Source organism: Cherax quadricarinatus, chromosome 76 (assembly GCF_038502225.1).
Source record: "Cherax quadricarinatus isolate ZL_2023a chromosome 76, ASM3850222v1, whole genome shotgun sequence".
NCBI lineage: Eukaryota > Metazoa > Arthropoda > Malacostraca > Decapoda > Parastacidae > Cherax > Cherax quadricarinatus.
Genome location: NC_091367.1, coordinates 2,684,749 through 2,706,357, shown reverse-complemented (window position 1 = coordinate 2,706,357; position 21,609 = coordinate 2,684,749). Strand labels below are relative to the sequence as shown.

At 41.2% G+C, this 21,609-nt stretch overlaps 1 protein-coding gene across 4 annotated transcripts in view; it reads right to left on the bottom strand.

Moving 5' to 3' along the window:
* Window positions 1–21,609, bottom strand: part of sbm (L-type amino acid transporter sobremesa) — a 266,983-nt gene that overhangs the window by 176,486 nt on the left and 68,888 nt on the right. Inside the window, exon 1 of one of the 4 annotated variants that reach the window (XM_070101138.1) lies at window positions 12,909–13,125. The exons of 2 other annotated variants lie outside the window; for them this stretch is intronic. In XM_070101138.1, coding sequence (XP_069957239.1) covers window positions 12,909–12,966 — 58 coding nt within the window. In that variant the 5' untranslated portion in view covers window positions 12,967–13,125. Of the gene's footprint in view, window positions 1–12,908; window positions 13,126–21,609 lie in introns of those variants that run through there. One more of the 4 variants, XM_070101135.1, reaches the window with a different exon arrangement.

The following is a 21,609-nucleotide window of genomic DNA, read 5'->3' as shown; positions in this document are numbered from 1 at the left end:
AATGGTGAAGAAACGCTCGGCTTCCAGATGCTCCATGTATAAGTTCGCCAGGATGGCACTGAGTGGCGAGCCCATGGGTAGACCAAAAGTCTGTTGAAAGAGGTGATTTTCGAAAGAGAAACACGTACAGCCGACACATAGTTCAACGAGGTCGATGAAATCGCTGGCTGGAATAGGATGATCAAGTGAATCGTCAATTTTTCTGGCTTGTGTAGTAGGTACTTTGGTGAATAGGGAAGTTACGTCAAGGCTGGAAAGTTTCTTGTTCCTGATGTTGATGTTGCGAACGCGATTGAGAAGATCACCCGAGTGTTTGAGATGTGCTGGACTGATAGTGCCCAAGAGTTTGGAGAGGTGTTTTGCGAGAATTCCTGAGAGTTGGTGGGGAGCACTGCCTATTCCCGAAGATATGGGCCTCAATGGGATACCAGGCTTGTGAGTTTTTGGTAGGCCGTACATTCTGGCAGGTCTGGGGTTGCTGGGTATGGTGTGCAAAAGTTTCTTCCCTTGTTCTGAGTCCCTCAGAATGCGGCGAGTCCTTTGAAGAAAAGTTTTAGTAAGGTTGTCTACTTGGTTAGTTGTGAGAGGTTTGTAGTTATCTGGGTCATTAAGTAGATTGAGCATTTTGTTCCTGTAGTCGTCAGTGTTCATGATAACAACACCACCTCCTCTATCAGCGGTGGTGACCCTGCCAAGCTACCCAAGACTCTATAACCCCGCCCGGTATATCATCAGATGCAGCATTCTCCACCTGACCTCAACATTCTGAACCCGACTATAAATACTCCCGTACCTTCCACCCCAGGTAGATCTGTTTGTGACTTGAAAAAGCCCACTGTGTGGGCGAAACGTTGTCAATAAAGGATCACATTAAATTGCATGTGTTTATGTTTCCATTGTGTCGGTATTTTATACCATTTATTTTCATATCTTAGCATAAGAAGATTGGAGCACCGCAGTAGGCCTACTGGCCCATGATAGGCACATCTTATGTTAAAAAGTCAGAGTATGTGGTTTATGGCATGTTATTGAGATGTTTCGCCCCCCCCCCCGGGGATTGGATCAAGTCTCATCACACTCAGGAAGAAACGTCTTCTCATTAAGTACCAAAAACCGCTGATTTTTATTTTTACAAGTACATGTACAAAGTATACAGGCCTAGCTGACGTCAAAGACATACTACTATATAGAAAACAGCTTGTTATGCAGAGCATTTCGGGTAAATTAGGTCAGTTCTGTCCCCAGGATGCGACCCACATCAGTCGACTAATACCCAGGTACCTATTTTACTGACAGGTGAACATGGACAGCAGGTGTCTTAAGGAAACACGTCCTAACTGTCGGTATATTCCAAACAAATCCTGCTTACATTCAACCATTCTCCCCCCCCCCCTCATAAAAAACATCAAACTACTTTGCAGTCTAAATATTTATGTCTGGTTGTGTCACTAAAAGCCAGTGTCCCGTGCGTGGCGTCAAGCTGAAATGTGTTGTCAAGAAATTAAGATAGCAATTATTTCATTGAGTTTTTTACCAGTTGGGGACAAAAGTTTATGAGATCCAGCAAATATTCAAGCAGTTACACTGGATGAATTCGTCCTCCATATGTATGTCAAGGACGAGGATACTAAACTGACTGAAATGTTACCTACGTCAATGGTTACGTTCTCATCCACGATTTGACTGCCCTCATACTCCTTTCATAACTTAATTTTTCTATCCTGTAAGACAGTTGTGCAGTACTAGTGAGAAGGGTTGGATCTGAGAAGAGAATGATTACTATGGGCCAGTAGGCTTGCTGCAATGTTCTTCCATTTTCATGTTCTTATGCTTTAGAACATTTCAGTAAGAAACGTTTCGCTCATTGGGGACTTCATCATTTCAATACACGGCATTATAATTTTACTATATATATAGTATATGGGAACATATGTCAGGTATGGGAGCGTCAGGTCCATGAAGTGTTGATTAGGTCAACCGATCGCGGTGTCTTGTCTGGGTAGTTATAAGTTGACCATTATTACACCTGATACCATAGGATTTCTGAACTAATGTTAGAAACAACGATTAATACTGATTCAAGGAAACGTCTTTTGACTTCCGTAATCTCTTTGATTACGAGCCTTAATTACCTCTTCCCATTTCAATACATGGCCATGTGAACTAGAGTGAATAACACGTTTTCCCACACTGTCCTTGATACAAGAGTATTTATTTTCTCTACGGCGCTATTCCAAACTTTTTATCATTCTACATATATTTTATCAGTCATCACACGGGATGATGCAAACCTTTGCGTTGGAATCGATGAGTGTGGTAATGGTTTTCTTCATAACTAGGTCTTTGATGCTGGTCATAAACTTGGCGGGCACATTGATCTCGCAACTGGCTAGGAAGGAAAATGAAGTAGCGTTGTGCTCTCCTGTAATCATTGATTACAGTAGTAGTAGTAGTAGTAGTGGAGTCAGTCAAATACTAAGAAAGAGGAGCACTGCAAGGTAGCTAGGGGCCCACATGGTAGGAGCAAGAACACTCCGTATTTGTGATCCTCGGTTCCTTGAATCAGAAATTTCCACTCTTCATAATTCATTTTCCCGTCTTGGCTACCCTTCCCATTTCATAGACTCTACCTTCTCACCTGCTAAACGGACTTTCTTCTCCCCCAAACTCTCTACTCCTGGGAACTCTCCTGTCCTCTGCCTTCCCTACACATCCGGTCTTTCTAATCTCAATAACTCTCTGCGTTCCTTAAACATCTAACTTACTTTTCGCCAGACTAACACTCTTCGCACTAATCTAGTTCATACCTCTATCCCCTCTATAGATGCTCCTGGTGTCTACTCTATTTCTTGTTCCTCCTGTCCTCTGCAGTATTTTGGAGAAACTGGCCGATCTCTTTCTGACAGACTTAGGGAGCACAAAAGTAGTGTTAGGCTTGCCGACACTAACAGTGCTCTTTTCTGTCATGTCAGAGATCACAGTCATCCTATTGACTGGTCTTCTGCTAAAACTGTCTACCCTACTTCCAACTTTCACAGTCGCCGTCTGGTTGAATCCTCCCTAATACACAACTTTCCTTGTATGAATCTTAGTCCTGGCTTTGTCTCTGTAGATGCCTTCCTTTCCCATTACATTGTAAAATGCTCCAAACTTCAGAACACCCGTGACTTAACCTGATTCTTTTTTCCTCTTCCCGTTTCTTCTTTCCTCTTTCTCCTTTGGGTTTTCTTTCTTCTTTCTTGGGCATTTGTCTTTTATTTTCCCTCCTGTGTTCTTGCTCTTACCCTCTGTGGGCCCCTAGCTCCCTTGCAGTGGTCCTCTTTCTTAGTATCTGACTTACTCCACTACTACTACTACCCCCACCACTACTTCTCTTCTTTCCTACTACCTCTCTTGTCCCGTCCGTGTCTGCTGGCCTTTATATACTCCCTCTTTCTCTCCTTTTCGTTTGTGTGACTTTGTAAATGATCTAAGTCGGACCGAAACGTCGTCGTGCGGGTTATTTGTGTATTGTTCCAGTCACGGTATTGTGCCTTTTTTTGTTATTATCTTTCATCCGTCTGGCTGTATGGATACTTTGATGCAGAGTTTACAGGTTCTATCTAATCCTGCTGTGGAGTGAGAGATAATGTTTGTACATAATTTCGCCTATTTGCGAACAGATTCGATATCCTCAGAACTTTATATTTATATAACTCTTGTTTATGCCCGTCATCCACTTACATATTTATTTCCTCTCATTCTTCGTCTGTCAAGAGAGTGAACGTTCAAGGTTGTCAGTCTATCTTCATATGGGAGATTCCTTATATATGTAGGTGTAGTGTTTGACTAGACTGAATACATGTTTTTTTGGATCTGGATCTCCAGGTGTGTGTAATCACCTAGTTGTGATTGCAGGGGTCGATTCACAGCTCCTGGCCCCGCCTTTTCGTTTGTCGCTAGGTATACTCTCTCAATTCCCCCATAAGCTTTATCTAACCTTTTAAAACTATGTATGGATCCTGTCTACGCTACATCATTCTCCAGACTGTTCCACTTCCTGGCATACTTCCTAACACCCCTGTGATTCATCGGAGTTTTCAACTTCCAGCTGTGACCCCTTGTTGATGTGTCCTATCTCTGAAACATTCTGTTTCTATCCACCTTTTCAATTCCTCTCAGTATTTTTTATGTCGTTATCATGTCCCTCCTATCCGTCCTGTCCTCTAGTGTCGTCAGGCTGATTTCCCTTAACCTTTCCTTGTAAGGCATACCCCTGTAGCTCCAGCACTAGCCTTGTTGCAAACCTTTGCACTTTTCCAATTTCTTAACGTGTTTGACCAGGTGTAGGTTCCATACTGGTGCTGCATACTCTAACATGGGCCTGACGTACACGGTGTACAGTGTCTTGAATGACTTCTTATTTACATGTCGAAACGCTATTCTTAGGTTTGCCAAGAGCCCATATGCTGCAGGAGTTATTTGGTGATGTGTGCCTCAGTCTCAAGAGATGTGCTCGGTATGATACTCACCCCAGAATCCTTTTCCTTGAGTGAGTTTTGCAGCCTTTGACCTCTTATGCTGTACTACGTCTGCAGTTTTCTTTGTCCTTCCCCAAACTTCATGACTTTGCACTTGCTGGGGTTAAACTACAGAAGGAATTTGTTGGACCAGGCTTACAGCCTGTCCAGATCTCCTTGTAGGCTTACCTGATCCTCGTCCACATGTATTCTTCTCATAAGCCTCACATCGTCTGCAAACAGGGATACCTCTGAATCTATCCCTTCTTTCATGTTAGTCACAAAACAGAAGGGCCAAATTCAAAGGTGTCCCTGTGCGTGCATAGGTAGATAAGTCAAATGTGTGTACTCACTTATATGTGATTGCAGGGGTGAAGTCACAGCTCCTCCGTGTGTTTATGTGTGTGCTCACCTACATGTGGTTGCAGGGATCGATCATATGCAGAATGTGAGTTTTGTATCTTATGATGTCTACGTTAGAATGTTTTGCCGGCCTCATAATGAGGTGATCCAGTTCGAGAGTGAGCGAGCTTGTTGAAGATTAAATAATTGTGTTTCTTGAAGATTACTACTCATTCTGATAAAAGGTTGAAAGATAATATAAGCATTCTCATTTTATTTTAATCCCAGTTGAATGTATTAAAGGTATCCTTGGTCGGTAGTATACAGATTACATGCACTAATATTGATTAATGACCCTCGTAAAGTCGACAGGCTTTAAACTCAATAGAACCAACGACACTTTCTGCAACATGGTGAGTAAACATTACAGAAAAGGAAATATATTGGAAATGAGAGAAAACGGGTACTGGAATATGGATGACTAATATTTTGTTTTGTTCAGGGCAGCGTTCTCAAAATCATACCAAAATTTTTATTTCTTTGTGCAGTATACAAACTGTACTGTACATGTAATAAAGAAACCCACTAGCATTCTTGAGCATATATATATATATATATATATATATATATATATATATATATATATATATATATATATATATATATATATATATATATATATATATATATATATATATATATATATATATATATATATATATATATATATATATATATATATATATATATATATATATATATATATATATATATATATATTTATATATGTATATATATACATGTATGTCGTGCCGAATATGTAAAACTGGTCAATTAGAAAGAACTCATTTAAAATTGAGTCCTTTCTGAAATTTTCTTTTATACGTTTAAAGATATATTTTTTTCATTAATGTTAATGTAAAAATTTATAATTTTGCACCAAAAGAATCTTAGAAAACTTACCTAACCTTATTATAACAAGAACAATTTATTTTAGCCTAACCCAACTAAATATATTTTAAATTCGTTTACAGTAATTTAGTACTAAACAAACACAATCAAATATATTTTTTTCGTTAGGTTCAGAATGATTTTGGCGAAATTATTGCATATACAAATTTTCACTTGTCCTATATGGCAAGATGATTGTTGCTATTTAAGCCAAGATCGCAAGTTCTGCCTATTCGGCACGACATATATATATATATATATATATATATATATATATATATATATATATATATATATATGTCGTGCCGAATAGGCAGAACTTGCGATCTTGGCTTAAATAGCAACGTTCATCTTGCCATATAGGACAAGTGAAAATTTGTGTATGCAATAATTTCGCCAAAATCATTCTTAACTTAAGGAAAAAAAATACATTTCACTGTATTTGTTTAGTATTAAATTATTGTAAATAAATCTAAAATATATTTAGTTGGGTAAAGCTAAAATATATTGTTCTTGTTATAATAAGGTTAGGTAAGTTTTCTAAGATTCTTTAGGTGCAAAATTAAAAATTTTTACATTAACATTAATGAAAAAAATATATCTTTAAACGTATAAGAGAAAATTTTAGAAAGGACTTAATTTTAAATGAGTTCTTGCTAATTTACCAGTTTTACATATTCGGCACGACATATATATATATATATATATATATATATATATATATATATATATATAAATATACACACACACATATATATATATATATATATATATATATATTATATATATATATATATATATAATGTATATATATATACCTGGAGTTTACCTGGAGAGAGTTCCAGGGGTCAACGCCCCCGCGGCCCGGTCTGTGACCAGGCCTCCTGGTGGATCAGAGCCTGATCAACCAGGCTGTTGCTGCTGGCTGCACGCAAACCAATGTACGAGCCACAGCCCGGCTGATCAGGAACCGACTTTAGGTGCTTGTCCAGTGCCAGCTTGAAGACTGCCAGGGGTCTGTTGGTAATCCCCCTTATGTATGCTGGGAGGTAGTTGAACAGTCTCGGGCCCCTGACACTTATTGTATGGTCTCTTAACGTGCTAGTGACACCCCTGCTTTTCATTGGGGGGATGTTGCATCGTCTGCCAAGTCTTTTGCTTTCGTAGTGAGTGATTTTCGTGTGCAAGTTCGGTACTAGTCCCTCTAGGATTTTCCAGGTGTATATAATCATGTATCTCTCCCGCCTGCGTTCCAGGGAATACAGTTTTAGGAACCTCAAGTGCTCCCAGTAATTGAGGTGTTTTATCTCCGTTATGCGCGCCGTGAAGGTTCTCTGTACATCTACTAAATCAGCAATTTCACCTGCCTTGAAAGGTGCTGTTAGTGTGCAGCAATATTCCAGCCTAGATAGAACAAGTGACCTGAAGAGTGTCATCATGGGCTTGGCCTCCCTAGTTTTGAAGGTTCTCATTATCCATCCTGTCATTTTTCTAGCAGATGCGATTGATACAATGTTATGGTCCTTGAAGGTGAGATCCTCCGACATGATCACTCCCAGGTCTTTGACGTTGGTGTTTCGCTCTATTTTGTGGCCAGAATTTGTTTTGTACTCTGATGAAGATTTAATTTCCTCGTGTTTACCATATCTGAGTAATTGAAATTTCTCATCGTTGAACTTCATATTGTTTTCTGCAGCCCACTGAAAGATTCGGTTGATGTCCGCCTGGAGCCTTGCAGTGTCTGCAATGGAAGACACTGTCATGCAGATTCGGGTGTCATCTGCAAAGGAAGACACGGTGCTGTGGCTGACATCCTTGTCTATGTCGGATATGAGGATGAGGAACAAGATGGGAGCGAGTACTGTGCCTTGTGGAACAGAGCTTTTCACCGTAGCTGCCTCGGACTTGACTCTGTTGACGACTACTCTCTGTGTTCTGTTAGTGAGGAAATTATAGATCCATCGACCGACTTTTCCTGTTATTCCTTTAGCACGCATTTTGTGCGCTATTACGCCATGGTCACACTTGTCGAAGGCTTTTGCAAAGTCTGTATATATTACATCTGCATTCTTTTTGTCTTCTAGTGCACCTAGGACCTTGTCGTAGTGATCCAATAGTTGAGGCAGACAGGAGCGACCTGTTCTAAACCCATGTTGCCCTGGGTTGTGTAACTGATGGGTTTCTAGATGGGTGGTGATCTTGTTTCTTAGGACCCTTTCAAAGATTTTTATGATATGGGATGTTAGTGCTATCTGTCTGTAGTTCTTTGCTGTTGCTTTACTGCCCCCTTTGTGGAGTGGGGCTATGTCTGCTGTTTTTAGTAACTGTGGGACGACCCCCGTGTCCATGCTCCCTCTCCATAGGATGGAAAAGGCTCGTGATAGGGGCTTCTTGCAGTTCTTGATGAACACGGAGTTCCATGAGTCTGGCCCTGGGGCAGAGTGCATGGGCATGTCATTTATCGCCTGTTCGAAGTCATTTGGCGTCAGGATAACATCGGATAGGCTTGTGTTAACCAAATTCTGTGGCTCTCTCATAAAAAATTCATTTTGATCTTCGACTCTCAGTCTGGTTAGCGGCTTTCTAGAAACTGAGTCATATTGGGACTTGAGTAGCTCACTCATTTCCTTGCTGTCATCTGTGTAGGACCCATCTTGTTTAAGTAGGGGCCCAATACTGGACGTTGTTCTCGACTTTGATTTGGCATAGGAGAAGAAATACTTTGGGTTTCTTTCGATTTCATTTATGGCTTTTAGTTCTTCCCGCGATTCCTGACTCCTATAAGATTCCTTTAGCTTAAGTTCGATGCTTGCTATTTCTCTGACCAGTGTCTCCCTACGCATTTCAGATATATTAACCTCTTTTAGCCGCTCTGTTATTCTTTTCCGTCGCCTGTAAAGGGAGCGCCTGTCTCTTTCTATTTTACATCTACTCCTCCTTTTTCTTAGAGGAATAAGCCTTGTGCATACATCGAGTGCCACCAAGTTAATCTGTTCTAGGCATAAGTTGGGGTCTGTGTTGCTTAGTATATCTTCCCAGCTTATGTCGGTTAGGACTTGGTTTACTTGGTCCCACTTTATGTTTTTGTTATTGAAGTTGAATTTGGTGAATGCTCCCTCGTGACTAGTCTCATTATGTCGGTCTGGGGCTCCACGCATACATGTCTGAACCTCAATTATGTTGTGATCTGAGTATATTGTTTTTGATATGGTGACATTTCTTATCAGATCATCATTGTTAGTGAAGATGAGGTCTAGTGTATTCTCCAGTCTAGTAGGCTCTATTATTTGCTGGTTTAAATTGAATTTTGTGCAGAGATTTAAAAGCTCGTGTGAGTGTGAGTTTTCATCAGAGCTGCCTCCTGGTGTTATTACTGCAACAATATTATTTGCTATATTCCTCCATTTTAGGTGCCTTAAGTTGAAATCCCCCAGGAGCAAGATGTTGGGTGCAGGAGCTGGAAGATTTTCCAGACAGTGGTCAATTTTTAACAGCTGTTCCTGGAATTGCTGGGATGTTGCATCCGGAGGCTTGTAGACTACCACAATGACTAGGTTTTGGTTCTCGACCTTTACTGCTAAAACTTCCACTACATCATTTGAGGCATTTAGCAGTTCTGTGCAAACAAGTGACTCTGCAATGTACTGGCCAACCCCCCCCCTTTTGCCTGTTCACTCTGTCACATCTGTATAGGTTGTAACCTGGGATCCATATTTCGTTGTCCAAGTGATCCTTTATGTGGGTCTCAGTGAAAGCCGCGAACATTGCCTTTGCCTCTGCGAGCAGTCCACGGATGAAAGGTATTTTGTTGTTTGTTGCTGGCTTTAAACCCTGTATATTTGCAAAGAAGAATGTCATCGGACTGGTGGTATTGTTGGTACTGGGGGGGGATTTTTTTCCGGCATTAGTATCTGTATCTGTTGGTTTGGAGTGGAGGCCATCGACTGTGGTTCCACTCCAGGAATGACTGGATTTGGTGTACGATTTCTGCTATTTCCTGCCAGTTTTTTTTCCTTCCTGGCACTAAAAACCTCTCCCTCTTGAGTGGCTGTGGCTACCCAGGTTTTCCCATGGCCTGGATGTTTTGTATCTTTTTGTCCCCTTTAGATGGTGTGCCTGGCAATTTAAGTTATAGCACAGTCTTTCCTGTACTGAAGAGGTACACATTTCAGGGTGAAAAAGCTTACAGGAAGGGAGTTTGCATTTTCCTGTTGTCATATGGGCATGGCATTTTCTAGGGTGGTCATAGTTGCATGTCCCGTCTGTTTTTCCAGATTTCCCATGTCTGCAGATACCAAGTGCATAGTATGTGCACAGGCTTGGTTTCCGTTTGCCTTGGGTTTCTGTGACTGTATTCCCTGTTGGTGCATGTTTCCCTGTCTTATTCCTATCCTCCCTAGCACCAACAATGGAGCTCCCACCAGTTGTTTTTGGTAACATATCCTCACTATTGCTAGTGGAGTCCTCTTGTTTGCTATTTCCTGTGGTATTTCTAGTTTGCATTATTGGTTTTATCTTATCTTTGACTACACTTGTTTCTCCACTACGGCTCCTGTCCCCTATGAGGTCATTTATATGTATTCCTTCCTGCGTATAATTCCCGACTACCTGGACAAAATTCCAGCTTCACCATTACTGTCTCCCAGGACAGCACCTCCAGCTTCACCATTACTGTCTCCCAGGACAGCACCTCCAGCTTCACCATTACTGTCTCCCAGGACAGCACCTCCAGCTTCACCATTACTGTCTCCCAGGACAGCACTATCAGCCCCACATTTACTCACTACCAGGACATCACCTCCAGCCTTACAGTTTCTGACTACATGGCCAGTATCAAGGGCAGTACCATTCAGCCCAGACTTTTTATGTTCCCATCTGATGTAGAAAGCTTCCAGGTTGTCTATGAAAGCAGCTTTGATGTTATCCTCTTTTAATACCCTTGTGATTTTAGTCCACAGACTTTCCTCATTTGGGCATACCCAAAAACACTTCCCTGTTTTAATACTGCTTGTAGCTAGTTCTTGGATATCTGCACAAGGGGCATGACACCAATTTCCACAAAAATGACAATTTATCCATGTGGAAGCCCGTTTGTTTGACTGCAGACTACACAGAGCTTCATAATGATTTGAATGGTTGATTTACTGTAATTCTACTAGCAACCTCTTGAACACTCTATTAATAACCTCCTTAAATGAAGCTCTAGCTATTTGTATTTCTATTTCTAACTGTACTTGTATATTGGACAGCTTACCGTGTACGTTCCTGATTTATATTTATTGTTTGTGTTTGATAAGGGCGCCTACAACCCCATCCATTTACAGTCTGCTTTATTGTCCAACGAATCCGTTTGAAACCAGTCAAGGGTTCGGACCATCAAGGGTTCGGACCAGTCGAGGGTTCGGACCAGTCGATCAGATCTGATCAGTGGGTCACTTATTTAAAACATACTAGTCGGTGATTTGGGCTAACACATGAAGGATCTACTTGAAATTATCTACCCGAGTAATATGTGATTTGATTGATACAAAAGTATAACTTGCGTGTTGAAGAACCGGTGATTTCTGGCAGCTCCTACAGTGACGAACGGTCGAGCCTCAACCCTTGTTTATCAATCGCTGTATCTAGCTTTTCTAGTTTATTTTCCGTCTCCACCACAATGAATGCTATATTATCACTATAGTTGACTGGTGGAAATTTTGGAGGAAGGACGCTTTTTCTGTAGTAATAATTGCTTCTCGTTGTGTATATTGCGACCGCTGGTAACTACAGGCTATATGAAATTCACAGTATACGTCTGGTATTTCAAGAAAAAAGAGACTAATGAAAGTCACTCCACTCCACTAAGTACCATTATAATACTGGTTAGTTGCTACTACAACACTGTATTCTGCTATTCACTGGTATCACTAGATTATATGCGAGTACACTAGCAAGCCAGGAAGATTATTAAAACAGCTGACCACTATGGTAAGTTTCTGGCGACTTCTGGCACCTGCCTCTATAGGCTTATCACTTCATTTACAAATTCACCTGTTTTCAAATGACACTTTAGCCTTTATCATCTATATACTAGGGAGCCACTGTAGTATACACTATACACTATGTATACACAATGTTATCAGGAAGACTTTCTTTCCTCTGACAAAGAAAAGTTCTATTATTATTATTTTGCACACGGAACACTGGCCTATGGTTCCCCTCTGGCAGTAAACTCTGCTAGGTAGTGCACACTAATATATATATATATATATATATATATATATATATATATATATATATATATATATATATATATATATATATATATATATATATATATGTCGTGCCGAATAGGCAGAACTTGCGATCTTGGCTTAAATAGCAACGCTCATCTGCTCATCTTGCAATATAGGACAAGTGAAAATTTGTGTATGCAATAATTTCGCCAAAATCATTCTGAACTTAACGAAAAAAATACATTTCGTTGTGTTTGTTTAGTATTAAATTATTGTAAACGTATCTAAAATATATTTAGTTGGGTTAGGCTAAAATAAATTATGTTTGTTATAATAAGGTTAGGTAAGTTTTCTAAGATTCTTTTGGTGCAAAATTATAAATTTTTACATCAACATTAATGAAAAATATATATCTTTAAACGTATAAGAGAAAATTTTAGAAAGGATTTAATTTTAAATGAGTTCTTGCTAATTGACCAGTTTTACATATTCGGCACGACATATATATATATCCTGAAGGTGTGTTGCAATCAACACATCTTCAGGAGATAGCACTGTTGCAGAAATATAGCAGGAAATCCAGGAAGGTCCATTCATGTGAATGGCTTTCCTTGACAAAGCAGAAAAACTTTATTTTGCAACTTTTTACCCACAGAGGAGCTTTATCACCCACAGAGGAGCTTTATCACCCACAGTGGAGCTTTATCAAGTATACACTGTACTTGACAGAGCTTCACTATGGGTCGTAAAATATAGTATTCTCCCCCCCCCCATCCTTTAAAGTACCTTGGATTAACCACCTGTATGTTAACACTTATGTCTCTCCGCTGTTATTCACCACAACCACACACACTTAAGACGTAGACATTCCCACAAATATCTTCCGTTTACAACGTACCTTTATTAACTGATTTATAGAAGCGTTTCTTGCCAGTCCTGGAGAGGAAAGTTATCATGGCAGGGAAGCTCTTTTGTGATCCACTTGTGTAACCTGTGATCCACTTGTGTAACCTGTGATCCACCTGTTTCACTCCCGATCCACCTGTGTCACTACTGATCCACGAGTGTAGACAGACTAATGCTCCGCCTGTAGAATTACCCACGCAGTCAGCAGTTAAAGAGTGGGTTAGATACCAGAGTGAAGTCACTGCTCTCCGATGCCACTACAAGCAAAAGTGCTACACTGATAACAGATCAGCCTTGGTCAATGGGCATTTCCTCATCAGTGTAAGAAATAAGATAGATGAGCTAAGATTAATTGCAAGTGCAGGAAACATAGATATTATTGCTATAACAGAGACCTGGCTCAATCTGAAAGATAGAGAAATGCCCTCTGAATGTCACATACAAGGCTATAAATTATTCCACACTGACAGGGTCAACAGGAAAGGTGGTGGAGTAGCGATGTATGTCAGAGACAATTTAAATGTTGTGTTAGACAAGATATTAAATTAGAAGCGTCAGCCACTGAATCTGTTTGGTTACAGCTTCTCGAGGGCCGAGAAAAACTAATTTTGGGTGTGATTTACAGGGCCCCAAATCTTGATAGGGAGTGCAGTAAACTTCTATGGGACGAAATTCGTAAGGCATCTACATACGAAAATGTTGTGCTAATGGGAGATTTCAACTATAGACAGATTGACTGGAGCAATTTGACAGGAAATTTAGAGTCAGGTGACTTTCTTGATACAATCCAGAATTGTTTTTTAAAACAGTTTGTGACAGAGCCAACTAGGGGAAATAACCTCCTTGACTTGGTTCTTGCCAGTAGGGAAACACTAATTAATAATCTTGAGGTTAATGATGAGCTTGGGGAAAGTTATCACAAATCACTCAGTTTTAATATATCATGGAATTCCCCTAATAATGGCAATCAAGTCTCCGTCCCTGACTTTCGCTTGGCTGATTTCATAGGACTGAAAAATTACTTAGGTGGGCTGAACTCGAATGACCTGACTAAGGGTCAGGTAGGTGGTGATGGTTGCCGATATGATGCTTTCCAGGGCATAGTTCTAGCTGCTCAGTCAAATTATGTTCCAAATAGGGAAATCAGATCAAACAAAAATGATCCTAAATGGATGAACAATAGATTAAAATATCTGATTGGTCAAAAGAGAGGCATATATAGGCAAATCAAAAGAGGAGAGGGGCAATTAAGAAATCGATATATTCAGTTAAAGAGAGAAATAAAAAAGGGAATTAGAAAAGCAAAAAGAGATTATGAGGTTAAAGTTGCAAGAGAATCGAAGACTAACCCAAAAGGATTCTTTCAGGTATACAGAAGTAAGATCAGGGACAAGATAGGCCCACTCAAAAGTTCCTCGAGTCAGCTCACTGACAGTGATAAGGAAATGTGTAGAATTTTTAACACATTCTCCCTCTCAGTTTTTACACAGGAGGATACCAGCGATATTCCAGTAATGATAAATTATGTAGAACAGGACGATAATAAACTGTGCACGATTAGGGTCACAAGTGACATGGTCCTTAGGCAAATAGATAAATTAAAACCTAACAAATCCAGAGGCCCTGATGAACTGTATGCAAGGGTTCTAAAGGAATGTAAAGAGGAGCTTAGCACACCTTTGGCTAATCTTTTCAACATATCACTACAAACTGGCATGGTGCCAGATAAGTGGAAAATGGCAAATGTGATACCTATTTTCAAAGCAGGTGACAGGTCCTTAGCTTCGAACTATAGACCAATAAGCCTAACCTCCATAGTGGGAAAATTTATGGAATCAATAATTGCCGAGGCAGTTCGTAGCCACCTTGAAAAGCATAAATTAATCAACGAATCTCAGCATGGTTTTACAAAGGGGCGTTCCTGCCTTACGAATTTATTAACTTTTTTCACTAAGGTATTTGAGGAGGTAGATCATGGTAATGAATATGATATTATGTATATGGACTTCAGTAAGGCTTTTGACAGGGTCCCAAATCAGAGACTATTGAGGAAAATTAAAGCACATGGAATAGGAGGAGAAATTTTTTCCTGGATAGAGGCATGGTTGACAAATAGGCAGCAGAGAGTTTGCATAAATGGGGAGAAATCAGAGTGGGGAAGCGTCACGAGCGGTGTTCCACAGGGGTCAGTGTTGGGCCCCCTGCTGTTCACAATCTACATAAACGACATAGATGAGGGCATAAAGAGCGACATCGGCAAGTTTGCCGATGACACCAAAATAGGCCGTCGAATTCATTCTGACGAGGACATTGGAGCACTCCAGGAAGATTTGAATAGACTGATGCAGTGGTCGGAGAAGTGGCAGATGCAGTTTAATATAGACAAATGCAAAGTTCTAAATGTTGGACAGGACAATAACCATGCCACTTATAAACTAAATAATGTAGATCTCAATATTACGGATTGCGAAAAAGATTTAGGAGTTCTGGTTAGCAGTAATCTGAAACCAAGACAACAGTGCATAAGTGTTCGCAATAAAGCTAATAGAATCCTTGGCTTCATATCAAGAAGCATAAATAATAGGAGTCCTCAGGTTGTTCTTCAACTCTATACATCCTTGGTTAGGCCTCATTTAGATTATGCTGCACAGTTTTGGTCACCGTATTACAGAATGGATATAAATTCTCTGGAAAATGTACAAAGGAGGATGACAAAGTTGATCCCATGTATCAGAAACCTTCCCTATGAGGATAGACTAAGGGCCCTGAATCTGCACTCTCTAGAAAGACGTAGAAATAGGGGGGATATGATTGAGGTGTATAAATGGAAGACAGGAATAAATAAAGGGGATGTAAATAGTGTGCTGAAAATATCTAGCCTAGACAGGACTCGCAGCAATGGTTTTAAGTTGGAAAAATTCAGATTCAGGAAGGATATAGGAAAGTACTGGTTTGGTAATAGAGTTGTGGATGAGTGGAACAAACTCCCGAGTACAGTTATAGAGGCCAGAACGTTGTGTAGCTTTAAAAATAGGTTGGATAAATACATGAGTGGATGTGGGTGGGTGTGAGTTGGACCTGATAGCTTGTGCTACCAGGTCGGTTGCCGTGTTCCTCCCTTAAGTCAATGTGACCTGACCTGACTAGGTTGGGTGCACTGGCTTAAGCCGGTAGGAGACTTGGACCTGCCTCGCATGGGCCAGTAGGCCTTCTGCAGTGTTCCTTCGTTCTTATGTTCTTCTTATGTTCTAATCAGGTTTAATCCAAGGAAGGGAAGAGTTGATACAATACTTCCTGTGGGTTATGTTGTGAAATATACTCTCACTTCGTAGCCTAGTATGTTCAGACTCTCACGTACTGACCGAGATAAAGCTGTGATTGAGTGATATTTTGATTAGAAAATCTTAATAATGGCAATAGATAACCCACTCTGATGATGCTAAGACGACGATGGAGCAATATTCTCCGTTATCTGTTCTCCAGATGAACTACTGAAGTTTCGACAAGTGGCCTTAGTGTCTGACACTTGACCTCTGTTAACGGGGTGGTAGCTAACCACTACCATGGGTAGTAAGTTAACTACAAAGAATGGGTGTTGGCTTAGGTAAGGTAGTGTGGCTTGTAGCTACAATAAGCCACTATTGGTAGTAGCATTTTATCGACCAGACAATTTTTGCTGGCGCGGCCGATAGTCATATGATGACCCACGAATTCCAGCCATTAATAGTAGTAGTTACTAGTTGTCAAACGCACCTGTCGATAGACATTTGGCCTGTTGTGTTTGTATGTGATGGGTGTGGGTGTGTGTGTACTCACCTAATTGTGATTGCAGAGGTCGATTCGAAGCTCCTGGCCCCGTCTCTTCACTGGTGTGTGTGTAGTAGTAATAGTAGTAGTAGTAGTATCTACTACTTGGCCTCTTGTGTGTTTGTGTGTTTGTGTGTGAGGTGTGTGAGGTGTGTGTGTGTGTGTGTGTGTGTGTGTGTGTGTGTGTGTGTGTGTGTGTGTGTGTGTGTGTGTGTGTGTGTGTGTGTGTGTGTTTGTGTGTGTGTGTGTACTCACCTAGTTGAGGTTGCAGGGGTCGAGTCCAAGCTCCTGGCCCCGCCTCTTGACTGGTCGCTACTAGGTCACTCTCCCTGAACCGTGAGCTTTATCATACCTCTGCTTAAAGCTATGTATGGATCCTGCCTCCACTGCATCGCTTCCCAAACTATTCCACTTCCTGACTACTCTGTGGCTGAAGAAATACTTCCTAACATCCCTGTGATTCATCTGTGTTTTCAACTTCCAACTGTGTCCCCTTGTTAATGTATCCAATCTCTGGAACATCCTGTCTTTGTCCACCTTGTCAATTCCTCTCAGTATTTTGTATGTCGTTATCATGTCCCCCCTATCTCTCCTGCCCTCCAGTTTCGTCAGGTTGATTTCCCTTAACCTCTCCTCGTAGGACATACCTTGTAGCTCTGGGACTAGTCTTGCTGCACGTGTGTTAGTTACCATTTTGTAATAGGCACATGTCGATTAGACACTAGGCCTGTTGTATATGAGTGCTTGTATGTGTGCATGTGTGTTAGTTACCATTTGGTCCTAGGCACATGTCGATTAGACACTAGGCCTGTTGTATGTGCATGCGTGTGTGTGTGTCTGTATGTGCGTGTGTGTGTGTGTGTGTGTGTGTGTGTGTGTGTGTGTGTGTGTGTGTGTGTGTGTGTGTGTGTGTGTGTGTGTGTGTGTGTGTGTGTGTGTACTCACCTATTTGTACTCACCTATTTGTGGTTGCAGGGGTCGATTCACAGCTCCTGGCCCCGCCTCTTCGCTGATTGCTACTAGGTCCTCTCTCTCCCTGCCCCATGAGCTCTATCATACCTCGCCTTAAAACTAAGTATGGTTCCTGCCTCCACTACATCACTTTCTAGGCTATTCCATGGCCTGGCTACTCTATGACTGAAGAAATACTTCCTAACATCCCTTTGATTCATCTGAGTCTTCAACTTCCAATTGTGACCTCTTGTGTCTGTGTCCCATCTCTGGAACATCCCGTCTTTGTCCACCTCGTCTATTCCGCGCAGTATTTTATATGTCGTTATCATGTCTCCCCTGACCCTCCTGCCTGTACTCACCTCACCTAGTTGTACTCACCTAGTTGAGGTTGCGGGGGTCGAGTCCGAGCTCCTGGCCCCGCCTCTTCACTGATCGCTACTAGGTCACTCTCCCTGAGCCGTGAGCTTTATCATACCTCTGCTTAAAGCTATGTATGGATCCTGCCTCCACTACATCGCTTCCCAAACTATTCCACTTACTGACTACTCTGTGGCTGAAGAAATACTTCCTAACATCCCTGTGATTCATCTGTGTCTTCAGCTTCCAACTGTGTCCCCTTGTTATTGTGTCCAATCTCTGGAACATCCTGTCTTTGTCCACCTTGTCAATTCCTCTCAGTATTTTGTATGTCGTTATCATGTCCCCCCTATCTCTCCTGTCCTCCAGTGTCGTCAGGTTGATTTCCCTTAACCTCTCCTCGTAGGACATACCTCTTAGCTCTGGGACTAGTCTTGTTGCAAACCTTTGCACTTTCTCTAGTTTCTTCACGTGCTTGGCTAGGTGTGGATTCCAAACTGTGTGTGTGTGTGTGTGCGTGTGTGTGTGCAGCCTACTGGAGGATGCTGTCGTATCTAGCATTATAAACCGTAATCAAAAACTTTCTTTTTATGCACACTCTTTTTATGCCCAGTGTGCAACTACTCACCAGCGGCTTACTGACAACCGCTGGTGAGTAGTTGACTCAGAGCATATAGAAGCCAGTCAACACTGAGTACATGCTCATCCCAACTAAAAACAGTTGTGAGGATTCCTCCATAACAGTGACATACTTAAGAACGCTGCTCTCGGCACGATTCCTCACTTTATATATGTGGGTCACTTTGTCAACAGTTACACAGAGAAAAAGATAATAAACACAGATTATTTTTTATACTCTTGAATTATTATATAGAGACTAAAAGCATTTCTGTAACCTTAGCTTATTTTGAAAATTGTGGATGTTATCCCTTCAACGAGCGCCTAAATACTATCTAAGGTATACTACCCCCCAGGATGCCACCCACAACAGTTGACTAACACCTAAAGGTATACTACCCCCCAGGATGCCACCCACAACAGGTGACTAACACCTAAAGGTATACTACCCCCCAGGATGCCACCCACAACAGGTGACTAACACCTAAAGGTATACTACCCCCAGGATGCCACCCACAACAGGTGACTAACACCTAAAGGTATACTACCCCCCAGGATGCCACCCACAACAGGTGACTAACACCTAAAGGTATACTACCCCCCAGGATGCCACCCCCAACAGGTGACTAACATCTAAAGGTATACTACCCCCAGGATGCCACCCACAACAGGTGACTAACATCTAAAGGTATACTACCCCCAGGATGCCACCCACAACAGGTGACTAACATCTAAAGGTATACTACCCCCCAGGATGCCACCCACAACAGGTGACTAACACCTAAAGGTATACTACCCCCCAGGATGCCACCCACAACAGGTGACTAACACCTAAAGGTATACTACCCCCCAGGATGCCACCCACAACAGGTGACTAACACCTAAAGGTATACTACCCCCAGGATGCCACCCACAACAGGTGACTAACACCTAAAGGTATACTACCCCCCAGGATGCCACCCGCAACAGTTGACTAGCACCTAAATACTATCTGAGGTATGCTGTCATACCCAGGATGCCACCCAGAACAATTAACTAACATCTAAATCCTATCTAAGGTATACCTCACCCCTCCCCTCCAGCATGCCACACACAACAATGATATCAATTTTTAAAAGCATATATCGCACTAATAAATTCACCCACACAAACATTAAACTGAATGGGTACCATCCCCGTCATACAATACATCAGCCATTAAATAATGAAGCCGTTCAGAAGAGGTAGACTCATATTCTGATAGTGATGATTAAACGGGAATCAAAATTTCACAGTTTTTCTCTGACTGGTCAAATCTGCACCCACACTTGAATTTCTCTCTCTACATTAGCTGTTTTTTAACGTTTGAAGTTACATCACCGAGGGTGTGGGAAGTTATGTGATCCGTACCTATATAAGAGAGGATAAAATTTTGTTGGGATTTTTAACCCAGAGGGTTAGCCAACCAGGATAACCTAATAAATTCAGTGGGTCATCTAGGACTCTCTCTCTCTCTTATTTCCATTGTGATCCTTTAATCTTGCTCGCCCCCCCATCCTCAGGATGCAACTCACAAATGTTGACTCAAGTACCAACTGACTGCAAGATGAACAGAGACAGCAGGTGTAAGATGACTAACACCCAGGTACCTACTTACTGCTAGGTGAACAGGGGCAGCAGATGTAAGATGACTAACACCCAGGTACGTACTTATTGCTAGGTTAACAGGGGCAGCAGGTGTACGGAAACAATCCCAACGTTTCCATCCGTGCTCGGGATCGATCTTGGACCACTCAGTCTGTGAGCTGAGAATGTTACCAACCAATTTTGATAATTAGGCACCTACCTAGTAAGTCACACTGATTTTACTGGGCTATACTAATTTAAATCTACATAACGCACCATTGTTGCATGCCTGAAACATCAAACTCAGTATAATATGGCTTAAATTAATCTATGAATTGTTGTAAGACTGTCTTAGAGCGTTCAGAAATGCATGAATTGATAATTATAAAATTAACTACGATATTATACTACGGAGCTACAGTGAAAAGCTCTGTTCCACAAGGTACAGTAATCGCTCCCATCTTTTTCTTTATCATTATGTATGACGCAGAAATGTAAGACACAGTACCGTGTCCTCCTTTGCTGATGACACCAAAATCAGTATGACTCATCCACCGAGGACATTGCAAATCTCCAAGCGGACATTAATCAAGTCTTTAAATGGGCGTCAGAAAACAATATTATGCTCAATGAAGACAAATTTCAATTACTCTTCTTTGGGAAACTCGAGGAAATAAAAACTGCATCGGAGTATAAAATAAATTCCAACCACACAATAAAGCGAAAAACTAATGTGGAGGATCTGGGAATAGTAATATCAGAGAATCTCACTTTCAAAGATCACAACAATGTTTCTACCATATCCGCTAGGAAAATGATGGGATAGATAAAGAGAGCCCTCAAAACGAGAGATGCCAAAACAATGATGATTCTCTTCAAATCGCTTGTTCTCTTTAGGCTGAAATATTGCTGTACACTAATGGCCCTTTTCAAGGCAGGTGAAATTGCAGACGTAGAGAATATACCCAGAACTTTCACTGCAAATATAAGTACAATGAAGCACATAAATTACTAGGAACAATTGAAGTTCATTTACCTGTACCCCTCGGAACGCAGGTGAACAATATAAGTTTATTAGGTATTCTCATTGACATAAAAGATACATGAAAATATACACTTCGAAAATCCTAGAGGGACTAGTCCCAAATCTGCACGCGAAAATCACTCCCTGCGAAAGCTAAAGGACAACACAACAAGTGTCAGGGGCCCAAGACTGTTCAACTACCTCCCAGCATACATAGAGTGAGATGGACAGACACCTAAAGTAGTACCTGACCAGCCGGGCTGTCCGTACGTCGGTTTGCGTGCAGCCAGCAGCAACAGCCTGGTTGATCAGGCCCTGATCCACGGCG